At 37.2% G+C, this 22,580-nt stretch overlaps 1 protein-coding gene across 1 annotated transcript in view; it reads right to left on the reverse strand.

The window, feature by feature from the left end:
- LOC106498670 (janus kinase and microtubule-interacting protein 1) overlaps positions 1–22,580 on the reverse strand; it is a 128,090-nt gene that overhangs the window by 33,779 nt on the left and 71,731 nt on the right. The window contains exons 3-4 of the mRNA XM_067298245.1: positions 21,008–21,281; positions 8,415–8,909 (exon numbers count right to left, since the gene is read on the reverse strand). Coding sequence (XP_067154346.1) covers positions 8,415–8,909; positions 21,008–21,136 — 624 coding nt within the window. The 5' untranslated portion in view covers positions 21,137–21,281. The remainder of the gene's footprint in view (positions 1–8,414; positions 8,910–21,007; positions 21,282–22,580) is intronic.

Below are 22,580 nucleotides of genomic sequence, written 5' to 3' on the forward strand. Positions count from 1 at the left end.
AGGTTTCTGCATTTGTAGCCCAATTAATCCATAACTGAGATAAGCAACACATGGTAACTGAAAGCTGACTGTGCTGATCCTACACTAGCGCTTTCTTGTATTCCTCCACGTACTACTATTCATTTGCTACCTCTCACTAAGGTCCAAATGGTAGAGGCAATCTTTTCGTCCAAAATATTTAGTACAATGAGATCCCATTCCATGAATCCAGGCCTTGGGCTCACAGATATTACATTAAAACAAATATACCATCCCAGAAATTCCTTCTACCTGGCTACTTTGGTCTCAAAATTTTTCTCAGCTTAAAACAAATTTGTCCTTTTTTTCAGCTACACAATGCAAGAGGGTGACACAAACTCTTTGACATTCGATTTTGCTTGTATTTAAAGCATTTTAGAATTCTTTACACAATCAAGCATGGTACAATTCAATATAAAAAGTCTGTGATAGAAAGGTAATGGAGCAATGTGGGGTTAGAACTCATTTTCAGTAAATGCGCTTTTAGAAGAAGTATAATATAAATATCCTCCAAAAGAGGATTGTAAAGAAAATAAGGTCATCCACCAGCAGCTGCAGAAGCAAATCACTGAGAAATCACCTTGGATAGCATGAGTAACTCCTGTGCAGTTGGTTAAAATTACAGCTTTCTGAAGTATCATTTCTTAATTAATGGATTTTGTACCATCAAATGTTAGATGCTGAACACAGCAATTACCTGCATTATATCAACAAAGAGTTAGCATTTATAGCCTGAGTCAAAATTACGGTTTCTTAAGAACAGGTATCTAACAGCCTTCTAACAGCCATGAGAAATGAGCAGAAATAAGTGTTTTAATAATATTTATCAAACATGAAAGAAAACCAAGCCAACCATCGGAAAAAGTATCCCCCTGCCAATTATCCCTCACTTCAATAGCTATAGCACAAGAAAGTCAGAGACCTTTAGGGGAACTTTAGCCTCTCACAAAGTTGAAAGAGAAATTCCCAGGGAATTAAAAGCTAGATCTATCAAGGCAGTGACATACTCAGTTTTCAAAGTGGAAAAAGCCAGCTGCTGCACTGCCAAGTATAAGATCTTTCTCTTTACCCATTCATATCAAAGTTATCTCCTAGCCAACCGCAGAACAAAATTTTACAGTGCTCTTCTCCAGAAGAAACTGAATTGATCTTTATACTAAATGGTTGACACTGAAAATAGGGATATTTTGACAAGGGAATTGCTAGTTACTATGGGGGGGGGGAAGCAGAAAGGAGAGGCTACTTAAACAGTTAAAGACGGAACTAAATGGAATTAATGTGTTTTATATTTACAAAGGGAAACTAACAGCCAAAAAAGTATTCCATACTGAAAGCCCACCCAAAGCAAGGAACCAAAATATTCCTGTGCTGTGCATAGCACTCTCTGCATGAGATTCATTCACCTCTTTATTTAAATGTTTGCTGCTTATTTAATCTAAAGTTTAGGAGGAAGAGGGGTAAAAGATGCCAGCCAGCCCAGTGGAGAAGTAAGGCTTAAATATATAGGTACTCAATGTTTGAGCTAAGCTTTCTTCATTCCATATACAACATTTTCCTCCAATATCTTTTCCCACTTTTTTTTTTTAAAGCGTGTCAAATCTCAAAGGTAAAGTATATTAAAAGTTTTGATTAATTATACAAGAAGCACTATATGGGCAGACAATTCCATAACTTTTCAATAGAAGGTTTCATGCATCTTTCTCAAAAGCATTTGACATTGTTATAACTGACTACAACCTCTGCTACTGCATTTCTCCTATTACCTATTATTCCAGCTTTAAGAGGTCACTGACAGAGCTATAAGAAACAAGTACGCAAAAGAAAGAAAAGGTAGAAAGACTAAGTAATCCAAACATAAGGAGTTTTTTGTCCAAATGCCACACCATACAGCATTTGTGTGGGTTTTTGATACAGTATAAGGAGTTACATATCTTTTAAAGAGAGGTATGAAAGTCAGATTTCTGACCTATTTACTGTGATAGAGTCTTAAGAAAACGGTAAGAATAAATGCAAAATGCTGAACCTGTATGACAAAGAGCAATCACTAGATTTGTCTGGTTCAGAAAAAAGAACGCCCTGGTGGAAGGCTGCTCTGCCAGCTCCTGAGAGGACAAACATAAATCTGCAGCATACTCAGACAAGGTATTATTTGCAGTACCAAAATGCTGAAGATGGTAGAAGGGTCTTTGCAGGAGATTAGCTCAGCCTCCAAAGGCAACTGAAAGAGGCTTCTCAAACAGATGGCAAAATTCAGAGAAGCAGCCCACAATTCAACATCAGCAGCTGTGTGTGAAAGACATACACACGTATTTAAGTGAAAATTTGATAAGAAGCATGCTGCAGCATTCTCTGAGCAACCATGCATTGCACACACTGGGAAGATTCAAGACTCGGCTTTCTGTCTCAAAATACAAGACTCTGGAGAGGAAACAAAACTCATACATGTATGCCACTGCACAAGTGAAGTGAAAAAGGCCAAGCACCATCCTTCTTTTCAGGCCTCTGGACAGCAGAGGAACACCTAATCACCCTATGAATGGCCAACTGTCCTCTTGCATTAGAATTTTTACAGAGACAAAAGATGTCTATATCACCCTCCCTTAAATGTGACCTAAAGATACAAATTAACAGTCTTAAAACGGTGAAACCCTGGTGATATGAAGGCAGGAGAAAGTAAATGTTATCAGAAAGTAGCTGGATGCACCCACTGCAAAGCATGTAACTTTGATTTTTGGTGCAGGGTTAAACTTTTGCTCCTACCATTTTCATGTTTTAATAAAAGAAAATTACTGAATCTCGCAGAAGGGAAAAGTTTTTATTTGATCATCCAAGTGTTACTCCATAAAAATAGAAGACAATAACACATTTTATCAGCTTCATCAACTACCCATATGAAGAAATGGCATGAACTTTCCTCAGGTTTGCAGATGATACCAAATTTGGGGGAGCAGTTGATACACTGGAGGACAAGGCTGCCATGTGGAGGGACTTTGACAAGCTGAAGGAATGGGTCAAAAGGAACCTCATGAAGTTCAACTACGACAGATAGAAAGTGCTGCACCTGGGTTGTTTTACCTCCTGCAACACAACAGGCTGGAAGCCAACTGACTGGGGAGCAGATCTGCAGAAAAAAAGACTTGGATGTCCGAGAGGGCAAGTTGACCATGGGTCATTAGCAAGAGTCTGTAGCATGAATTTTAACTTGATACTGGGCCAAATCAGGAAGAGTGAACCTATAAAGTTGTGAGGAGTGATTTAGCCTTTTATTAAGCACTTGTGAAATCACATCTGGAGCAGAGTGGACACTTTTGGGCCCCCAACACAAAAGAGATATTGACAAACTGGAGCAAGTCCAATAAAGCACCACAACGATCATTATGGGGCTGGGGCATGGGACATTCAAGGAAAGGGTGAGGGAACTCGGCTTGTCTGGCCAGCCCAAGGGAAGGCTGGGGAACGCATTAGAATTGCAGATTACAATTCAACCATCTAAATGGGGGATACAGGGATGACAAAGGCAGACATTTCACAGAGATGCACAGCAAAAGGACAAAGGTAACAGTCAAAAGTTACAGAATTAGATAAAAGGGAAAGAAATTTCATAGTGAAAGTTAATAAGCACTGGGACAGGTTGCCACAGAGACTGTGGAATCTCCATCTTTGGAGATTTTCAAATTTGACTGGATGAGGCCCTGAGCAACCTGATCCAACTTTGAAGTCAGCCCTGCTTCAAGCTGAAGGTTGGACCAGATGACCTCAAGAGGACCCTTTATTCCATGATATTCCAATTTACTTGCGCAATGCCAATACAAACTAATACACTCGGGAATTATAGACATACAAACACAATGGGAGCTATGCACGGCTAGAAAACACTAACTTGTGAAGGCCGTGAGTCCAAATTTGGTTTTGTTCTGAATTGGAACAACCTGAAGTCTCTGATAAAGCTTAATTCTCAAAACGTGTTTCAGAAGTCTTCATTTACAACATGAGATACAGTGTTATACAAAAGCACAAAACTGAAATTAAAAATCACTTAAATATTAATGCTATATAAATATACTTCAGCAGATACTAAGATGACTATTTTCTCTTGAACAAAAGTTTCAGTGAAATTGCCTTGATTTTTCCCCTATAGGAATTGCACCATTTATTAGGTTGAATTATATTCCTTCAGGTACTCCATTACATAGATTTGGAAAACACTAAACAGAGAAAGGGTTCTAAATTTGGAAGGGCTTTTTATTTCAAACAGCTAGATCATTTGGACTGAGAAGACTAAAGACACTTAAAATTGTCTATCTAATTTCACAAATGACAACTGATCAGGATTGCTCCTGAAAAGGAGTTATTTTTACATTGATTCCATTAATAGCATGAAGATTGTTTCCTTAAGAATCTGAATCTGAATAGATTCATATCAGTCTTTAGAAAATTTTATAAGGTTATTTGAGCATACAATTTAAATAAGCATCTAATTCACTTGATATACTGTGTCCCCTCTTAAACGTGGATCTGCTTATGCACAGAATGAGAGCAGTGGAATCTTTTGCATTGATTTTTTGGACATGAAAACTGGGACTATTTTATGTTATAGTGAAATAAATCTTTCAATTCACTTTAATCCAAGACGTTTAGGAATATTTAGGAAGATCATATGTTCAGAGTTTTTAACAAGGTCCAATATAATTTGTGAAAAGTGAAAGGCTTCTTGTTAAAGATTTTTCCAGGAAATAGAAGAAATAATATTTACTAAAACTCCACCACACAAAATACAAAATCCACTGTGATTCATTTATTCAATTTGTTCCAAAGTTTAAGTGTTATCATTATATTAACAGTAGCTGACAAAATAAACGTTCAGCTTCCTAAGTCATACTGTAAATGACTAAAGTGACAACGTAATTCAATATACATTTAATGATTCTTTCTTGCATTATTTTAATAGGCAAGCACTGTAAAGAGTCCACTCTTCATACCTTTGCAAAAAGCATATCTAGAAAAATGCCAAGTAACAGCCTGTTAAAAACTCTATTCACATAGCCCTGTAATGACTGAAACTTCTAACTAATATGATATACTATTCAGGTCCTCTTTCACAGCTATGCTGCTAACAGAATAAGGTTGGTTTGTTGCCTTCCATGTGAATACACTATGTTGGCTGATTTAAGGCAAAAGAGGCAAACTTTACCTTCCACTGGAAACTTCTGACTTTAAACCTGATTTTACAGCTAAGTCAGTTAAATGACAACTTTAACTGAGGCCCAAGGAAAATTGGCCAAAATATACTGGGGTTTTTTGTGTGTTTTTAAAACTAAATTGAGTAAAACATTAAATGCCCTCATTGTAGTACAGTTCTGCTCCTTAAGCTACTTAATAAACAAAACTTCTCTATACCATTAAATCAGGTAGGATTAAGTTTATCTTGTATCAGCCCAGACCTCAGAGGGGAACAGATGAACTACTTACAATCATGCCATTAAAACAGAAGTCTCTTGATACAGAGTGATTTACGTACATACATGCTTGCCTATGCTGCTCTCAGCAAATTGTATGCTTTAGGGCAGTTTATATTGAGGTTCCATGAATGAAAAAGTGCAATTATGATTTCGCATACGCTTGTTTGAAAAACCTGAGCCAGAGAACCAGGCTTGAACCTTTTTCCTTCAAGCAGAGTATTTTCCAACACAGTTTGTTATTTCTGGGTTTTTTTTTTCCTTTTTTCCTATTTGCTCTATTTTTTATTTCTACTTTTAAGTATCTGACCCTGTATCAGCACAGTTCTTCTACTAAGCTGACAGAGCAACACAACTATGCAGAAAACACTGAAAAAAATAATTGTTACTGCTTTCTTAATTTCAATTGTCACTTTACTTTTAAATCATCTCTGTTTCACTTTACTCTCCAGTTACTAGCTAGTTTTACTTTTAGTTGCCAGCACTTTGTGCCCATGCATATACTTTTTAAGTTAATTTATATCACTTATATGAAGTCTGACAAATTGACAAATTCCCATGTAATTTCATACTATACATAGAAAAGGAGTTTTATATTCTGACAAATAGTTATATTACTTTCCCTTATTAGGCACTAGGATTGTCATCATTCATCTTGTTTGTATGAAGACGGCTCATTGGGTATTTTTTGTAGCTCACTTCAAAACTGTGAAGAAAACTATGTATTCCTAGACAATGAACTGTTTTTTTCCTTTTTCTTTTTTTTTTTTGTTTGTTCTGAAAGCCAAGAAAAAGCAAGATTTGGCTCAAATTAGTCAAGGGTACTAAAATCAATATTAAAAAATATTAACTTTTTTTAAAGCTGCAATATCATCTATATGAAAAAAAAAAATCTGGAAAACTAATCCGTGACCTAAAAATACATGATAAAACTACCAAGTCTGACAAGACAATCAGATACTGAATCCCAGAATACTCTGAATTTGAATTACAGTATGGCCTGCCCACTTAGGCCATTAAGACCAAATATGCTTTCCTCTTAATACTACCATAAAATACAACACACGCACCCTTTAAAAGCACATTTATTGAATCTCAGTTATAGAACTGTCCTAATATTAATGATAATGCTTGCACAAGAGTAGAAACTAAACAAACCAGATACCCCAAACCTGTAGCTGATAGCCTTAATTCAAAATTGAAGGCAAACTTCCCCTTTCATTAATTAAAGTGGGGAAAGAGGGGAATATACTGATTCCATAATCTGATCCGATTACATAATCCCAGATTTACAGAGCAAGACAGAGGCATCTAGGAATTTTGCATTATTTTTTACCTCACCCCGACGTTAAACGGCATGATATGTGATAACAACTATGTGATAACAACTGCCTAAATTATTATGAATTCCTAGAAGAAACGCTTGTCTTCCATAAAAACAATGCACACAAATTCATGACAAAATTGAAATTCATAATCTGAAGGGCAATACAAAAGGCAAAACACAGGTGTGTTTACTGCCTTTACTGGAGCAGCCTACGATGACAGACTCCGGGGTGCACAGCTACATGCCTCACCTCATTATTTCTTGGGCTTCAGAAAGTTAAATTTAACTAGAGACTATGCTCTAGAAAAACACAGGCCACCACATAACAACCATCTCTCCTTTTTACCAGTTTTTAAATTTACTTTATAGCCATGATTTTAAGACTATAAATTTGTAATATGGAACAAAATATGAAAGAAATTACACTCACAAAAATCTCTCATTGCTAATTTCTGCAGCTGTCTTTAATTAATCAAGTGATGCCTCCTGAGAGTTGATCAATATCCAATTTATTTAAAGCACAAATATGAACTGCATTAAAAGCTTTCATTGCCTCAGACAGAATCACCACCACAAAACAGTCATTACTTGTTTGTAGCTTGCCCTCACCATCATTTTTCCTAAGGGATACAAGAAAGACAACATATCTGCATGAACATAAACTGGTAAAATATTTTTGCTTAAGAAAGCTGATATTTTAAAGTCCAGCCTTCTTGACATCAGGTAAATATTTTATATATTATTATAATTTTAGATTGTATTTGCATACCTATTGTGCTACTTTTAGCCAGTTTAACAACCACACCTTGGCTATCCATGGAAGGCAGCATGGTACCAAACAGATATGTTCTTTGATGATAAACTACTGTAAACGTACTACCAAGTACAGTCCATCTTACAGATTCTTTACATTTTATAAAGCTGCAGAGTTTGAAGTATTTAGGGCATCCCTTGTTAGGAAATATTGGGTTTTTTCTTCTGTTTTATACAAGCAAAGCAGTTTGTCACCTGTGCTGAAGTCCTATGAAGCATGAAAAAGCCTGCTACCCTAGGCCTGAATTTTTCCACCCTTAAAAGGTGCAATAGGTGAACAAATTTTATAAAAACAGAGAAAAGGGCAACAATCCTTAAAACTGAATGACCTGGACAATGTTTCAAAAGGAGGAGAGACATTGCCTGGGTTCAGTATAATTGGTTCCCCAAAGAAAAATATAAAATCTCTCTGAAAGCTTAGTTTTCCCATCTCACAAAGGTGTTTTTCCTTGCAAAATGAACAATGCCTGACTGCTTTGACCAAGGAGGCCTGTTCAGGCAAGTAGGAAAAGGAAGGTCAATTTATGTTTTATTTGAGAAGACTCACCCTGGAAAGTTTTGGTTCATTCATATTCTATCTGACAGGGCATAAAGCTACGGATTAGGTCGGGCCAGTCGGGGAACCGCGGCTCATCTGTGCTCTAAGGAAGAGGAAATAGCGGAAATAGTGGCCTACTGTACCAGTCAGCAGTGATGCCAGATGTTACTGCAAAACAGGTCTGATAATTTATTACTGTATCTGCCCAAACAAGTAATTGCTGCTGTAAACTGAAACACGTTATTACTTGATGTAAACTTACCAGCCTGCGGATATCCCTCTCGCATTCACGCTTTATTCTGTTAATCTCCTCCTGATGGGACTGATAAGCCATGCGCAGGTCAGCGGCCTTCATTTTATCCGCCTGCATAATGTTGTTCAAAGCTTCTTCAAGCTGCTTTTTGCCAGATTTCAGCTCCAAGATCTCCTGCTGCAGCTTCATTCGTTCGCCGTCGAAGGCTTTCCGAGCTTCCTCCTTTGCTTCGTTTAGCAGCGCTGTTTTCACTTTGTCGGCTGCCCCGTCCCGCAGGACGTTTACTGTTGACTGCAAACGCTGGATTTCACCATCCTTAATTTTGGCCATCCGTGTGACCTCCTGCTCGTGCTGCCGGATCAGGAGCTCTCGGACGCCCTGGAGCTCCTTCATTTTCTCCTCGTGGAGCTTGGCTTTCAGTTCAGAGACATAGGCGGTGTGCTTGTGCTGCTCCTGCTCCCTTTCCTGCTTCACCTCCTGGATTTTCTCTCTCAATTTACCCACCTGGAACATCAATATAAAGAACTGATTAACAAATGTTACCACACCTTTAAAAGTCATTGTGGGAACCTTTTCTAGAATGTTTTTTAAAAACTTTTCCTAAATGCTCAAAAGCAAAGACTGTACACATGACATTTCTCCCGCTAGTAAACAGCTAGAGAGCTTGTGCTAGAAACAGGCCTCATGTGCGTGTGTGTATGAAGGAATCTACTATGGAGATGTGCTATTGGCAAGAAGTTCTCACATTTTTAGGGAATAAAAAAAACTGAGCCGCATCCTGTCTAGTTCTCCTCTTATTTCCCCTACCAACAGTGTCCCCCCTCCCAGATCACTCACACCCATAACCTGTCTACTGTGCCCTACAAGCTGATGGAAAAAGGACTCACCTGGGAGAGAAAAGTGTTTGTATTTACACAGGGAAGGAAATGCTAGAAAACCTTCTAGTATTTGAAGGACCGTGCTTCAAGGATGCTCGGGAGTCTTAGATCTTCACACACATTAACTCAGTTTAGTCCTGCAACATCCTTGTGTAGCTGAGATGCACTATCATACTAGCATACACTGCCTTTGACAAAGCAGGGATTTGAATCCTGAATTCCTACACGTCACGCCACTCCTCCATCTATGACACTTCCTGCTAATCAGGTGAGAAAGGATCTTGCTTTCAGGGAACAGGAGAAAAAAATCCCATCAACAAATGTGGCTTCTTATCACTAGGAACACAGGGGATAAAAGCTAAATTAAAAGAAAAAAATAAAAGACCTTGATTTTGATTTCTTAGCTACTTTAATGTGAAAGTCTTTATTGGATAAGCACCAGGATTGGCCTTCTCAAAAATGAAGTTACTCAAGAGGCCTCAGACTGGACATCCCAAACTGAGGCGTTCAAAATCCCCAGACACTTCCAAAAAATGTAGGCCAGTGATTCTAAGGGTTGATGAAGGCGAGGGGAGGAGGAAGGGTCTTATAGCCTATTATAGGAATACCCACTGTGAAGAAACCTCATTATAAAGTGACGCTCAGCAGGCTGCATGTGGAGCAATGCTTTTTCCAAGTGGGATTAGACATTAATTTAGAAGAAAAAAAGCCCAGAGAAAGGCTTGCTTCTCTATTATAGTTTACTGGGAAAGCTATAATGTATTTCATTATGCTTGATGTCAGGAACATCTTTGTACTATCCCTATCACAGTGGCTGCCAAAACATGGGCTCTGCATATGATCCTCTGATCTAAAGCAGAGTCATAGACAAGCAGACATTTCAAAGACTTGTGTTTTAGCCTGCAGTTGCAATACAAACATATATACCATGCAGTGTGCTTCATGGTTAAATGAGGTTAATGAGGAGTGGGATGTTAGCCACTGTCACACATTCCTAAAAGGCTTGGGTTTATGTTAAGTGAAGCTGGAAAATATAGTCACACGATGCATTTAATTTATGCTAAACTAATCCAGAATTGCAACTTGTCAAAGATTTTACCGCAATAATGAGGGGAGAGCTATATTAATATTCAGACTAACATTTAGGATGAAGGCATAATCAACTGTTTTTGCATGGTTCTGGATTCTACAGTCAAAACAAAAACAGAGGGTTGATTAAAAACAATCATACTCATTTAGCAAAGGCTCAGAAAACTTCATTACTTTGTTTATTGAAAGCAGGTTGAATCTAAATAGGCACTCTTGCATGTTTGTTTTAGGGAAGACAGAGCATCTTAACCCAAAAGCCTCAGATACAAGTTGTCAATGAATCCAGAGTTAATACTTAACTTGAATTACCATAAAATGAGACCAACATGTTATTAATCAAACCCATAGCACTGACTGTAGGATTTCCAGAGTCCAAACTCCACCTCAAGCCTTGAGACAGCAGCAAGAGCAGACTTTCACCATGCAGAGGGTGTTATGACCTATTTTCAACAGTAACTCTGAGAATCAATCAATGTAAACTGACCACTCGTAAAGAAAACAGGGGAAATATCTACATTTTCATGAAGGTAGTCTTCTGTGGACTACTTACAGCTGTGGAAAAGGTAACTGTTCTGAATCAGACATGATCAGAACTGGATTTTACTTCACAGATACTGCTACCCTATTCCAGGATGATCCAGCTAATACTTCTTTTCTATGAAGACAGTAAAGAATTTTTTTTCCCCAAATACAATATGTCTGACTATTGGAAGTTATCTTCAGGAGTTATCCACATTTTTATGACTTCTGGTGGGATGACATATAGTCCCAAGCCCATAGTGGACAACCCTGATTTGCTTGTGTTAGATTCTCCTGTGGAATCAGGTACTCTAAGACAAAACTAAGCCATTTATTCACCTATTTACTAACATAAGTAGATTAATTTGAAGATAAATTTGCAAATGAACTAACACTCATATTGCCTTAAATATATTAGTTATTTCTTTAATGATGAGAAAAGAAAATTGAAATGAAACTGAGAACCCTAGTGAAAACTATACCAGACAGCAAATTGTATAATGGTATTTATAAACAAGGTTAATATTCCTCCAGATATACACTAACTTAAAATTAGTCATTAGTGTACATAAAGCATGCAACCAAAAGGCAGTTTTTGATCTAACACAGTATGTAATGCAACTTCCTAAAAGCATTTTTAATATGTGAGGAATGGATTCTGAAAGAGTACTGAGTTACATAAAATGGTATGTTTGCCCTTGGGTTTTTTTTGTTTTTTTTTAATTCTTCCATGCAACATAACAAAGTAAATGAATATCATCACTGATCTAGTCATTCCATTTATAAAGCTTCAGCAAAAGCAGTGTAAATTAAAAGAAAAAAAAATCTAAAAACCCTGGAGTTTACACTGCATTTTAAATGCATATCACTCTTCACAACCCAGTAAACAAGATGCATGCTAGTTTTCAAGGTTTTGATATTGAAATTTTAGAGAGTCTTCTCTTGTTACTACTTCTTGTAAGAGAAGATGGAAAATTAGATGTTAGATCTTCCCTGAAAGTTGTAAGTTGTCCCTCTTTCTCTCCCCCTTTTTCCCCCCCTCAAAATATGCAGATCGATATATTTCTGGCTTCCTGAGCAACTTACCGAATGAAAAAAATAGCATGGCATTTTCCATATGCCCAAGTCCCAATTTCAAAACTAACCCGAACTTTAAAGCAGTTTGTCTATCTTTAATTTCAGGGTTTTTTGGTTTGGTAGGGGTTTTTTTTGATGAAGAAGGCTATTTTGTTCACAGGCACAATGTGAAGCATAACCAAAAAAAGAAGCCAATACTGAAACAGAAAGTCAGTCAGGATATGAGGGCACCTATAAAACAGGGATCTTCTGCCTTTCTATATTAAATCTTTAATAATCTCTTCACATTGATACAACATTGCTGCCAAAGCAGAAGCTAGCTTCTTGGAAGAAGAATGCCAAGTGGCATTGCTCCTTGCCTCTCTTATGCGTTTGTAAATGTGATAAGCTTAAGTCTGAACAGTGCCTTAAAGACACTGATTTTTTAAAAAACATTACGATTACATTACTGTAGAATATTTGTATCCTGCTTTGTTTTCTTTGACAAGATACTTTTACATTTCTCTTTCAAGTATGCAAAGTTCATTTTATGAACTAGAGACACTGAAGTAATTTTAAAATTATTCATTTCCTAAAAGGCAGCAAACTATTAAAGAGGTTTCCGAATGTTACTGAACCCCCTTAAAAATGTTATCGTAAGGAATTACTATACTACTTATTTTTTTCCCCCTCCGATTTAAATGTAGATAATGCTTCATTCATGGCACAATATTGCATCACATTTGAAAAAATAAAACATACTGCCCACATACTCTTTTGCCAGAAACTCAGTTTGTGGTAGACAGTTTATGCCCACTGTGTGAAAAGCCAGATTACTGGGCCTGATGCTAACAAGGCAAGAAAGTGTTAGCATTTATTTTATAAATTAAATGCAATAGCAACTTTCCTTCAACAAGAACAAAACAAGAAGTCTATATGTTTTTGTATAAAAAGTATGTAAAACCTACTTCTTTTTCAGCACTCTTACAGCCTAATCTAATGGTCAGCCAACAGCATCCTTTCCATTATAATTTCAATGTGCGCTAGATCATGTCATTAAAAACAATTCACTTAGGCAAGACTGCTATGGACACTATCAACCAAAGATGTCATTATGAAAGAGAGAGACCTAAGATAGCCCTCATTTTTGGCAACACAACAGCCAAACACTGTAAAACAAAACAAAACAAAACAAAAAACAAACCACCACCAACAAAATATTCATCACAGCAATTCAAGATACTTCACACAATGCAGTTCTGAACTATGCTCAGATATCTGGCAGGCGGTATAGAAGAATGAAAACCACGTGCTTGGAAAAAAAAAAATCTTATATCTTTCCATAATGACTTTGGAAACTCTACTATCTAAAGAAATTTACCCTTTGAAATATTTGCAAGCGTCTCCAAAAAAAAAAAAAAAAGAAAGAAAAAGTACCCATTTACTAGTTATCCACACAGTGTACTTTGTAACCTGTGCTTGGATTTAGGGAATGTAAAGTCATAGGATTTGAAGGTTGAGGTTGGATGTGACCTGTGGAGATCATCTAGTCTAACCCCATCCCTCAAATCAGGGTCAACTAAAGCAGGTTGCTCAGAACCTTCTCCAGGCAGATTTTGAATGTCTCCAAAGATGGAGACTCCACAACCTCTCAGGGCAACCTGTGCCAGTGTTTGACCTCACAGTAAGACCTTACAGTAAAAAAGTTTTCTTACGTTAAATAGAATTTCCTATATTTCAATTCGTGCCCATTGCCTCTTATCCTATCACAGGATACCACTGAGAAGAATCTGGCTCCGTCTTCTTTACTCCCCTCATCTGGTATTTATATACATTGATAAGATCTCCCTGAGCCTTCTCTTTTCCAGGCTAAATGGTCCCAGCTCTTTCAGCCTCTCCTGCTATGTCAGATATGCTTCTCCTAATGCAGCCCAGGATGCTGGTGGCCTTCTTTGCTGCAAGGGCGCATTGATAGCTCACATTCAAATTTGCTTTTTTGTCACTGCAGACACAGGACCCTGGAGATCTGTGCACTCTAGTTTAGCTCTGTAAGGGTTCTACCATCACCAGAAAGATCCCCAATACATTTTTGCCTTCGAAAGCAGGTTCATTTACATAGTCTGATACCAGCTGATATTCTAACAAGAAAGAATATACATTCAGCAGTAATTTATTTTACTACTTTTAAAAATCTGAATTTTCCTTGCTTATTTAAAGAAGTGATCTAGCTGCAAGCAAAAGGACAAGAATAAAAAAAATGGATAATTATCTGTCCTACTGTGTGACTAAATATGGCTTCACCGAATTACAGCAACTTCTATTAAAAAAACCTCTTCCCTGCAAAGATGTAAAGTAGTCCAAATGTCTCATTCTGGAAAGTGTTTAGAAAAAATATTTTTTAATATGGAGCTCATTTCCAGTGTCATGACAAGGGGCAAAAAGCCAAAAGCACTAAAAGGAATAAATTTTCTCCTTTTGGTACATCCCTGTACACATAAATAAATCCCGGGGTAACCAATGCATCTTTAACCTCTTCCAAACAAAATCATTTAAAGAATGGAAATGCATTGTTCTGGGCCTGACCTTGAATATTGCTGAGTATCTTGTGCAAACTGCTCTGAAACATCACATCTCCATAATGCAGAATAACACAAGGTTTCATTGCTCCATATGCAGAGCCAGCTCTATCCATCCTAGATTAAATGGGAAGACACTGATATTAGCAGGTTGTAAGAGGACATACCAAGTTAACTTGCCATATATGTTATCCTGCACAATTCTTCCTTTTCTCCATCTTTTGAGTTTTTCTGGGCAGTGAAGAAAAGCTGCCTTTGGAGTACCCCTTCCACTTTGCTGCCGGCTAAAGAAAGGAACTATTGTTGCCTTTCTAGGCATCTTCCTACACCAGTGTGAGGGTCAAGGTGTTCAGCTGAGTATCTGAACACTGATGAGCTGTTGCTAGGCCACTTAGAAAGCTCTTTATGAAAAGGTATTTTGCTCCACATTGAGCATTCATTCATTCAAGCAGCTTTGTTCATCTGATCTTTTCTGAGGGGGTTGGCTATAGGCAAAAAAAAAAAAAAAAAGGATCAACTTCACAATCTCTGCATAAAAGTGGATCCCACTCATATCAGGGATCCACTTTAGAAGAAGAAACCATAAAAGATTCATCCAGGACATCCATTTGGAATAACTGTCTATACTGGTATGGATCCCAAGGACAAGGACAAATGGCAAGCAATCCCAAGAGCTAAGTCTCTGAGAGGCACTAAGCACTGCTCATTCAGGGAAGCTGAGCAGGAACAGCAGCAGTCCTCACTTCTTTTTTTTTCTCCTCCCTCCCCCTTTTTTCAACACAAACTCACCCTTTGGTCTCTATATCAGAGAGCACTCAATCAGTCTTGAGAGACTGGATAAATTGCAACCTATTCTGCTGGAGACCTGAAGCTCCTATCTGGAAGTGACATGACATACTTCATTTTACAGCAGAAGCAAGAGAAGATTACTGTTCAACAGGCTAGTGTCAGAATAAAAAGAAGATGAAAGTGCTCAGCAAGGAAGGTAAATAACTATTTGAACTGATTAGTATGTCATAGGATAAACTCTCCATCAACTGGATTGTAAGAACTCTGTGTTAAAATGCACAAAATTAAAAATTATTTCAGGGGGAAGACATCCTAAAAATTCATACTTTTATCATATGAAAACCTTTCTGTGGAGTAAACTTGCAAGTGTAGATCCTTCAAGCCTGAGAAAGATAGTGAAAGCATTCTGGAGAATTTGGAGGCAATAACTGGTTGCTTCAGTCCACAGCCTAGGAATTCTCCCAGTTTCTTTCCCGACTATACTATCATATATACTATCATATCATATTCTGAAAGCAACAGCTTTTATCACTTCCAATTGCCTAAGTCTCCAACTCATTCTGCCTTGATTCTGCTTTTCACCAACCGCTTCTCCAAACCACCATCTCCTCTAATAACAGCCTACACATGGCAGAAGCAGCACTCAGGGATAATCCCACCATGCCAGACTCCATCGGTTACTTTGATGGGATGTGCACTGGCTGCTCACTCACCAGCAGCCTGCTGACTCCTGCCAGGCACTTTTCCAGTCCACTTGTCCCTCCTGCTTACTTCTTTTATCTACTTGATTTTATTCATTATTTTCTCCATAGCAACAAACCTCCTGTATTCTTTCTTCATTCTGTCCACCTTCATAAATATCCTCCTCTTACATGTCCATTTCCATCAACAAATGTCTCACTAAAAAAAAAAAAAAAAAATCAAGCAGCCCACATATCTACTGCGATTTTTCGTGCCTCAAGCATTTCCATTCCTGATAATCTTTTAAATGAAACTCTCGAGATTATGTGACATCAAAAGATCACAGAAAATGTGTTCCTGCTCATATCTGAAGACATGAAATGTATCTCTTTTCCTTATGCCACACCAGGATCTCCTAGAAATTTCTGAAGCCTCCAGTGATTCTCCTCTTGTTCCAGATTTAAATAGCTTAATATACAATTTGATCGAGACTAACTGTAGAGGCACTACTACAGTCCTGAATTTTCCTGTAGATCATGTTGTAACATCAGCCTTTTTTAGGATCCCTTGCTCTGTACACATCTTCCAGCATGGTACCACCTAAAAGGTTTAATTGTCATACTTTCTTGTTGATTCTTCCAAAGGAAGGCTAAGCATAGCTTAATATCAGTCCACTGATGTTTCACTCCTCTCTGTTGTTTTACCTGGACTAGAAGTAACATTATCATATCTAGCATATTCAGTCATTTACTGATTTTGAATTTGACACTGCAATATTTATTCTTAATAACTTTGTTACTTACTGTCCAATTTTTGACAGATGCCCCAGATTCTCTTTTTAGCGATTTGCTTATGTTTTGAGAATTTAAATTGATGTAACAAGGGTACAGAACCGCTGAATTCAAAAGCCCTTCAACTATTCTTGTAAAACAACCTACCCAAAGGAAAGTACTTCTTTCTAATCCCAGTGAGTAGAGGTAGGAGTAACTATAAATAGTTTTACCAATATTTCATCTACTTTCCTTACTTTCAAGATGGTTGTCACATTTCTTTCCCAACTACAATACCCTAATACCTCCTTGCTATTCAATAAATTCCTTATAGATCAGTAAGTTAACTGGCTCATTTTCTTTTGCATAAATGGCAGACAGGAATAACATGCATTTAGGTACATTCAGTTTGTTCAGATTCTCAGACCAACACCTGTATTTAGAATTCTTCTTTACATATTAGCCATAACTCTTTTCCATACAATTTTTAGTCACCAGTAGGTACAACTGTTTTGACCATATTTTTCAAATTTCATATACTGAATATAGAGGTTTTTAGAGATTACAATGGATCACTGTTAGCCACAAATTCAACATCTAACATCAAAGCTTAAAAAAAAAAAATCCCCAAAAAATGGGAAAAGGAAAAGGTGTTAAAGAAACAATGTATAGAGTTATAAGGCAGTACAGTAGCAACAGAGTTGAAACATCCCATTTATCTCAACTCCCAGACGTTGCTTTGTGATCTTAAGTCTAAGATGTACATCCATAAGCAGAATTACAATATTTAAAAACAACACAAGAACTTAGTGAAAACGGAGTAATAGTGACAGTAAACACTGCAATACCTTGTTATCAGGGAAAAGGTATTACCTCAAACATTGGAAGGGTATCTGCTAATGTTTGTTAACCATCTTAGTAAGAATATATACTTTGTAATATTTGGTTCTGAATGTCCATGGACCTCAGCACAGGCACTTACACAACAAGTGAGCCGAATCACATTTTCCTGAATCTGTCCAACAACACCATGTCTATTCATTGCAGCTCCATGCTTACTACACAGGACTTTAAAGTTCAGTTAGACTGAGTCCTGCCTCCATTCATGGTAGAGTAAGCACAATTTTTGTGCTTTAGTCAACCCATTTTGTTACTTGATACCCAAATGTTAGATGTCTTGCTACCAACTGTTTGCACTAGCAGAGGGGAGCATGTGAGCGAGAGTCCATTCAGGCATTTCTTTCTCCAGGATCTCCATAGGTGGCAGCAGACAGCTCCTTCACCTGCAAACCCAAGTGGACAGAGGACAGGCTACACATCACACAGCCCCAACTCATCGAACAGGCGGTCCCAACACAAGAAAGAGATGGTGAAAGGGAACTGAGGGAGGGACACAACTTCTGCTCCACTCTTATTAAATCTGCGTGGGACATCAGCCAGCACAATATTAATGAATCCAGGTGTTCATATGCCAGAGGCTGAAAACATCAACAGCGAGACCCACGGCAACGCATACCCAGAGAGCGGCACGCACACTGGGTTTACATCAGGTATCGCACAAACACAAAGAGGAACAGTCGTACAGCACAAAGCTCTTAAATTTCTCAACAACAAATGAAATAAAATGATCTGGGAGAATATGCACAAAGTGTTGGATGTCTCTCGGGTAAAATTTTACTTCAAAGCAACTAGTATTTAAGCATGCAGAAATACGTTAAGATGTGGAAAAGAGGTTGAAGACAGCGCTTTTGTCATCCTCCCCTGAGTAATGCTTCCCCGAAATGCATTCCAACACGCTGCAAAATTTCCTATGGATTGTGCTGTGTATCTAACAGGATCAAACAAGCTCAGAGGCCCGAAGATGTGGCTGGGGGAAAGTAAAGTGTAAAACCAAGTGTAGCGTGGGGGGCAGCCTCACCTGTCCAAGGGTTCCACCTGCAAGATGAGACTGATGGATTTTAGAGCGCTCCGGCTTTAATTTCCTCATTCATGTACCTACATATTACACTTGAGGGCCCACTCATTTCTCTGCGCGCACACACACAAACAGGTGTATGCACACACACACAAACAGGCCCCCTATGACAACCTCAGCACTCCAGAAAATATAAAATTCTCAGACTGTAGAAACACGAACAGGGAACTAAACTGAAGCAACCCTTACCAGGCTGGACAGAAGTAAACAAGCAGGCTAGTTACAGAAAAATAGTGGCAGTGTTCCTATAGCTAGCATAGGTTTATAGCTATACTTTATTCTTGGTTGAGTCAGAGTTAAACCTGATGCTGTTATAGTTAAAGTGTCACACTTCAAAGCATATTAGGGGTAAACTGCTTTTAGGGATTGTTTAATCTTTCCATTGTTTTTTTACAATCTGAGTAATTTGAATACTCAAAATTAATTCATACCTTGGACAGAAGAATAAGGTAACTTTTGAAATGTGTTCTTTCTAATACAATATGTAGAAGATAGAAATACAGACACATGAACCTTATTATGTAAGAAGTGATACAGAACACAAAAGAGGAAATGAGATAAAATAACTAAACCAAAAAAAGTTTAGTTAGACATAGTGTCAGCTCATCATTCTTTTCCCAAACAGAAGCACTGAGGCACTAAAAAAAAAACCAAAAACAAAAACAAAAAAAACAGGACAGTTCTATAACACAATTTATCAGCTGATAAATTCAATTTTAGAGGGTCTCAGCCACTAGTAAATTTCTTGGTGTATGGTTTTAAGGAGCAGAAATAGTTTGTGCCACTCTTGTATCATAGATTATATCAAACAAGAGAAGAAGTTGAATGAGAAGGCTAACAGCAACAAAACTAGCGTTACTATTCACTCTTCAATACTGCTTATCCACAAGAAACAGGAAGAAAGGATCAGACAGATCATAGCACCTGCAGTCTGAAAGGGAGACCAAGCGGTAATGGGCAATAAGGAAGAATAAAATATCATCAGGATTTTCAGTTTTCTGTTGTGCAAAATAGAGCATCCTCTGACTTTTTGCTCTAATCTGGAATGAAGAAAAGTTTCCAACACAAATATAGTCGTCCATCCATTATATCTGAATCTATTATGTCAACCAAAGCAGAATTAAGGCTTTGTTGCTTGTTTTCTCTGCAAGAAAATAAATCCTGAAGACTGGTAAATTTTTCCTAATTAAAATATGAAAATAAGACCACCCAAAGTTGAGCATTACACAAGGCTGTTAAAGAAACTAGAGCATACTGCAATATTACTGTTCGGGTCTTCCAAAGATTTTGTGAAGTGTCTCCACTTTCAAAGTGGAATTTTACACTGATACAGAGAATAAAGTAGGGAACAAAGTTATGTTATATAAAGTCAATGCATATTTATTATGCATGCTTACTCTACTGATAAACTCTTGAGACTCTTCCAACTACAGCATCAACAAGCAAACACAGATTAATCCATCTCCAGCACACAGATTGTCAGAGTCAAATGCACTGATTGAGATTAATAAACTATTAGAACAGAAATAAAGTTATTGAACTGTCCATATTTTAAAATACTGCAGGGATATATAAAAATAAATGCTGACATTTATAAATATACATATACTGTATGAATGAACAACTTCTCCTAGGTGTATCCTTGATTATTCAAATATGTGCAGAACACATGCTAGGTAGATACCATTTACGGATCTGTTTCATATGCAAATAGCTACATCATTCAACAGCTCAGAGCAATAGCACTTGTAACCTAAGTAGATCAAATCAGGACTTCTGCACAGCTGGTTTCCAGTCAGTTCACATTCTCCACATGCATTTAAGTGACATGCTTTGAATGTGGTGCCAATGTTCGACTTTGCATACACTTGTTTTTACAAAATACAGCTTTTAGTGCTCATATCTAATACTCCCTTGTTTCCATTAAATCACACTAAGCTGGTGCCATCTGTATTGCTATCACTGCAAATTTCAGTAGCTGGAAGTTTGGGGATATTTACTTCCTTTCACATGTTATTTAAAACAGTTATCAAGAAAACTGAATTTAACACTAAGTTCTTCTCATATTTCATATCACACCTTCCTTTAGTTTGACACTATAATTTCAGTTTATCAATGGTTCTTCAGATGATTTCACTTCTTCGATTGTCACGTGCTTTTCTTCTACAGCTACTGTATTTTAATAGCGAATTAGTTCAAGACTCTAGGTCTGATGGTTTATAACACTGCTACTGTTTAGAAGAATGATCACCAAATGCAAAACATGTACCTTGCTTTTTTCTTGCTGAAATTCTATCTGGATGTTGGTTAGTTTAGTCCGTAGTTCCTCATTAGCAGCTTGTAGTGCTTCAGTCTCCATGTCGCACTTCTCCCCCTTGGCACGACTTTTCTTTGACATAATTATTTTTGAAGTTTAAAATAAAAGTTTTTGCTCCACGCTGAGCTACCAGCTAGTGGCCTTCTGCTTTTAGCATTTAAGAGTCATGTAGCACTCCAAATCCTTCACAGAAACCTCTGCCATCATGGGTGCTGTCTCTCACATCCTGAAAGAAGCAAAATAGCCGGAACAGAATTATTAGACTACACCAATGAGCAGAATGAAATATCACACTTAATACAAAAAAAGGTGCAAAAACAAAAATTAAGTTACTAAATGTAGTTTTAAAGCACTCTGAACTTCCTTGTAATACGTACTATATTGTATAGCATACTAGGCTTTGAAAGAAAATGATCAGAAAAGAAGTTTCACAATATTTTATCAACTTATCTAAAAACATCTACCGCAGTCCTATGCCCACAGGAACAAATTTCTTTGCTGTCATGACGAATATAACATATTAGCATAAATCATATCTTATTCAGGACCTGACCATGCTTAGGATTCCCAACAGGCACTGAGACAACCCTAAATTAATTGAGGCTAGTGAGGCTTCAATGGAAATAATTTAATTCCTGTGGTAAGGAGTAAGCACCTCTCACCTTAACCTATCGGTTATAATATATTATCCAAAATTATCATGGAGTCTTACAACATTAGGAAATATGGAAATGGTGTTACAAAATGTTGAAAATTTTTTTTTAACTTATTAAAGATATAAGAAAAACTGCATATGTTCAGGGTTGATCTTGTTTCAAATGCCCTTACCAAAACATTAAGGTACTTAACTTCATTTTCATTCCCAAGCCTCTGTCTAAGCTTAAAAAGTATTCAATTATTTAAGTCAGCTTTATATAATATTCAAGGAGAATATCAATAGCAGACAAAGAACCCTAATTCCAATAATTAGGAAATCCCAAGATTAGTTTGCTTCAAATTATAGGAGCTTAATCTGATCCTTTTTTCCTCTGCTCACCTCTGAGAACAACTTGGTGCTCCAAAGGACGAACTGAGCAGCAAGTGCTATCAATACTGAATTAGTTTCCAAATCCATTTCCTCTGCTCATTTAAATACCTACCTAATTTTCATCACTAAATTCCTGACAAAGCAGAGAGGTTCCTACTTTACTACTACTACATTTCTGAAGTATTAGACTTCCATGAAAATGGCCACCAATTTGTTTTCAAACAGGATGTTGCTCTTTCCCACATACTTCTACTTGGGAGTTATTTTACAGATTGTAGTAAAACGAAAACCACCAGCATTCTTTAACAGGTAACTCCTATCGGGTTTTCCACTCTGACGCTTCAGACGTCTGCAGACAAATACTGCTTGGTGAGTTCAAGTAAACATGTAAGTTTTATTCTCATTTTTAAAGATTAGTAAACTAAAATGGAGGATATTCATTCAATATAATCATTTATAGTTAGATATAGGTTTTTATATAAATAACAGTTGAAAAAA

The sequence above is a fragment of the Apteryx mantelli genome, chromosome 5, assembly GCF_036417845.1.
Source record: "Apteryx mantelli isolate bAptMan1 chromosome 5, bAptMan1.hap1, whole genome shotgun sequence".
Classification (NCBI taxonomy): domain Eukaryota; kingdom Metazoa; phylum Chordata; class Aves; order Apterygiformes; family Apterygidae; genus Apteryx; species Apteryx mantelli.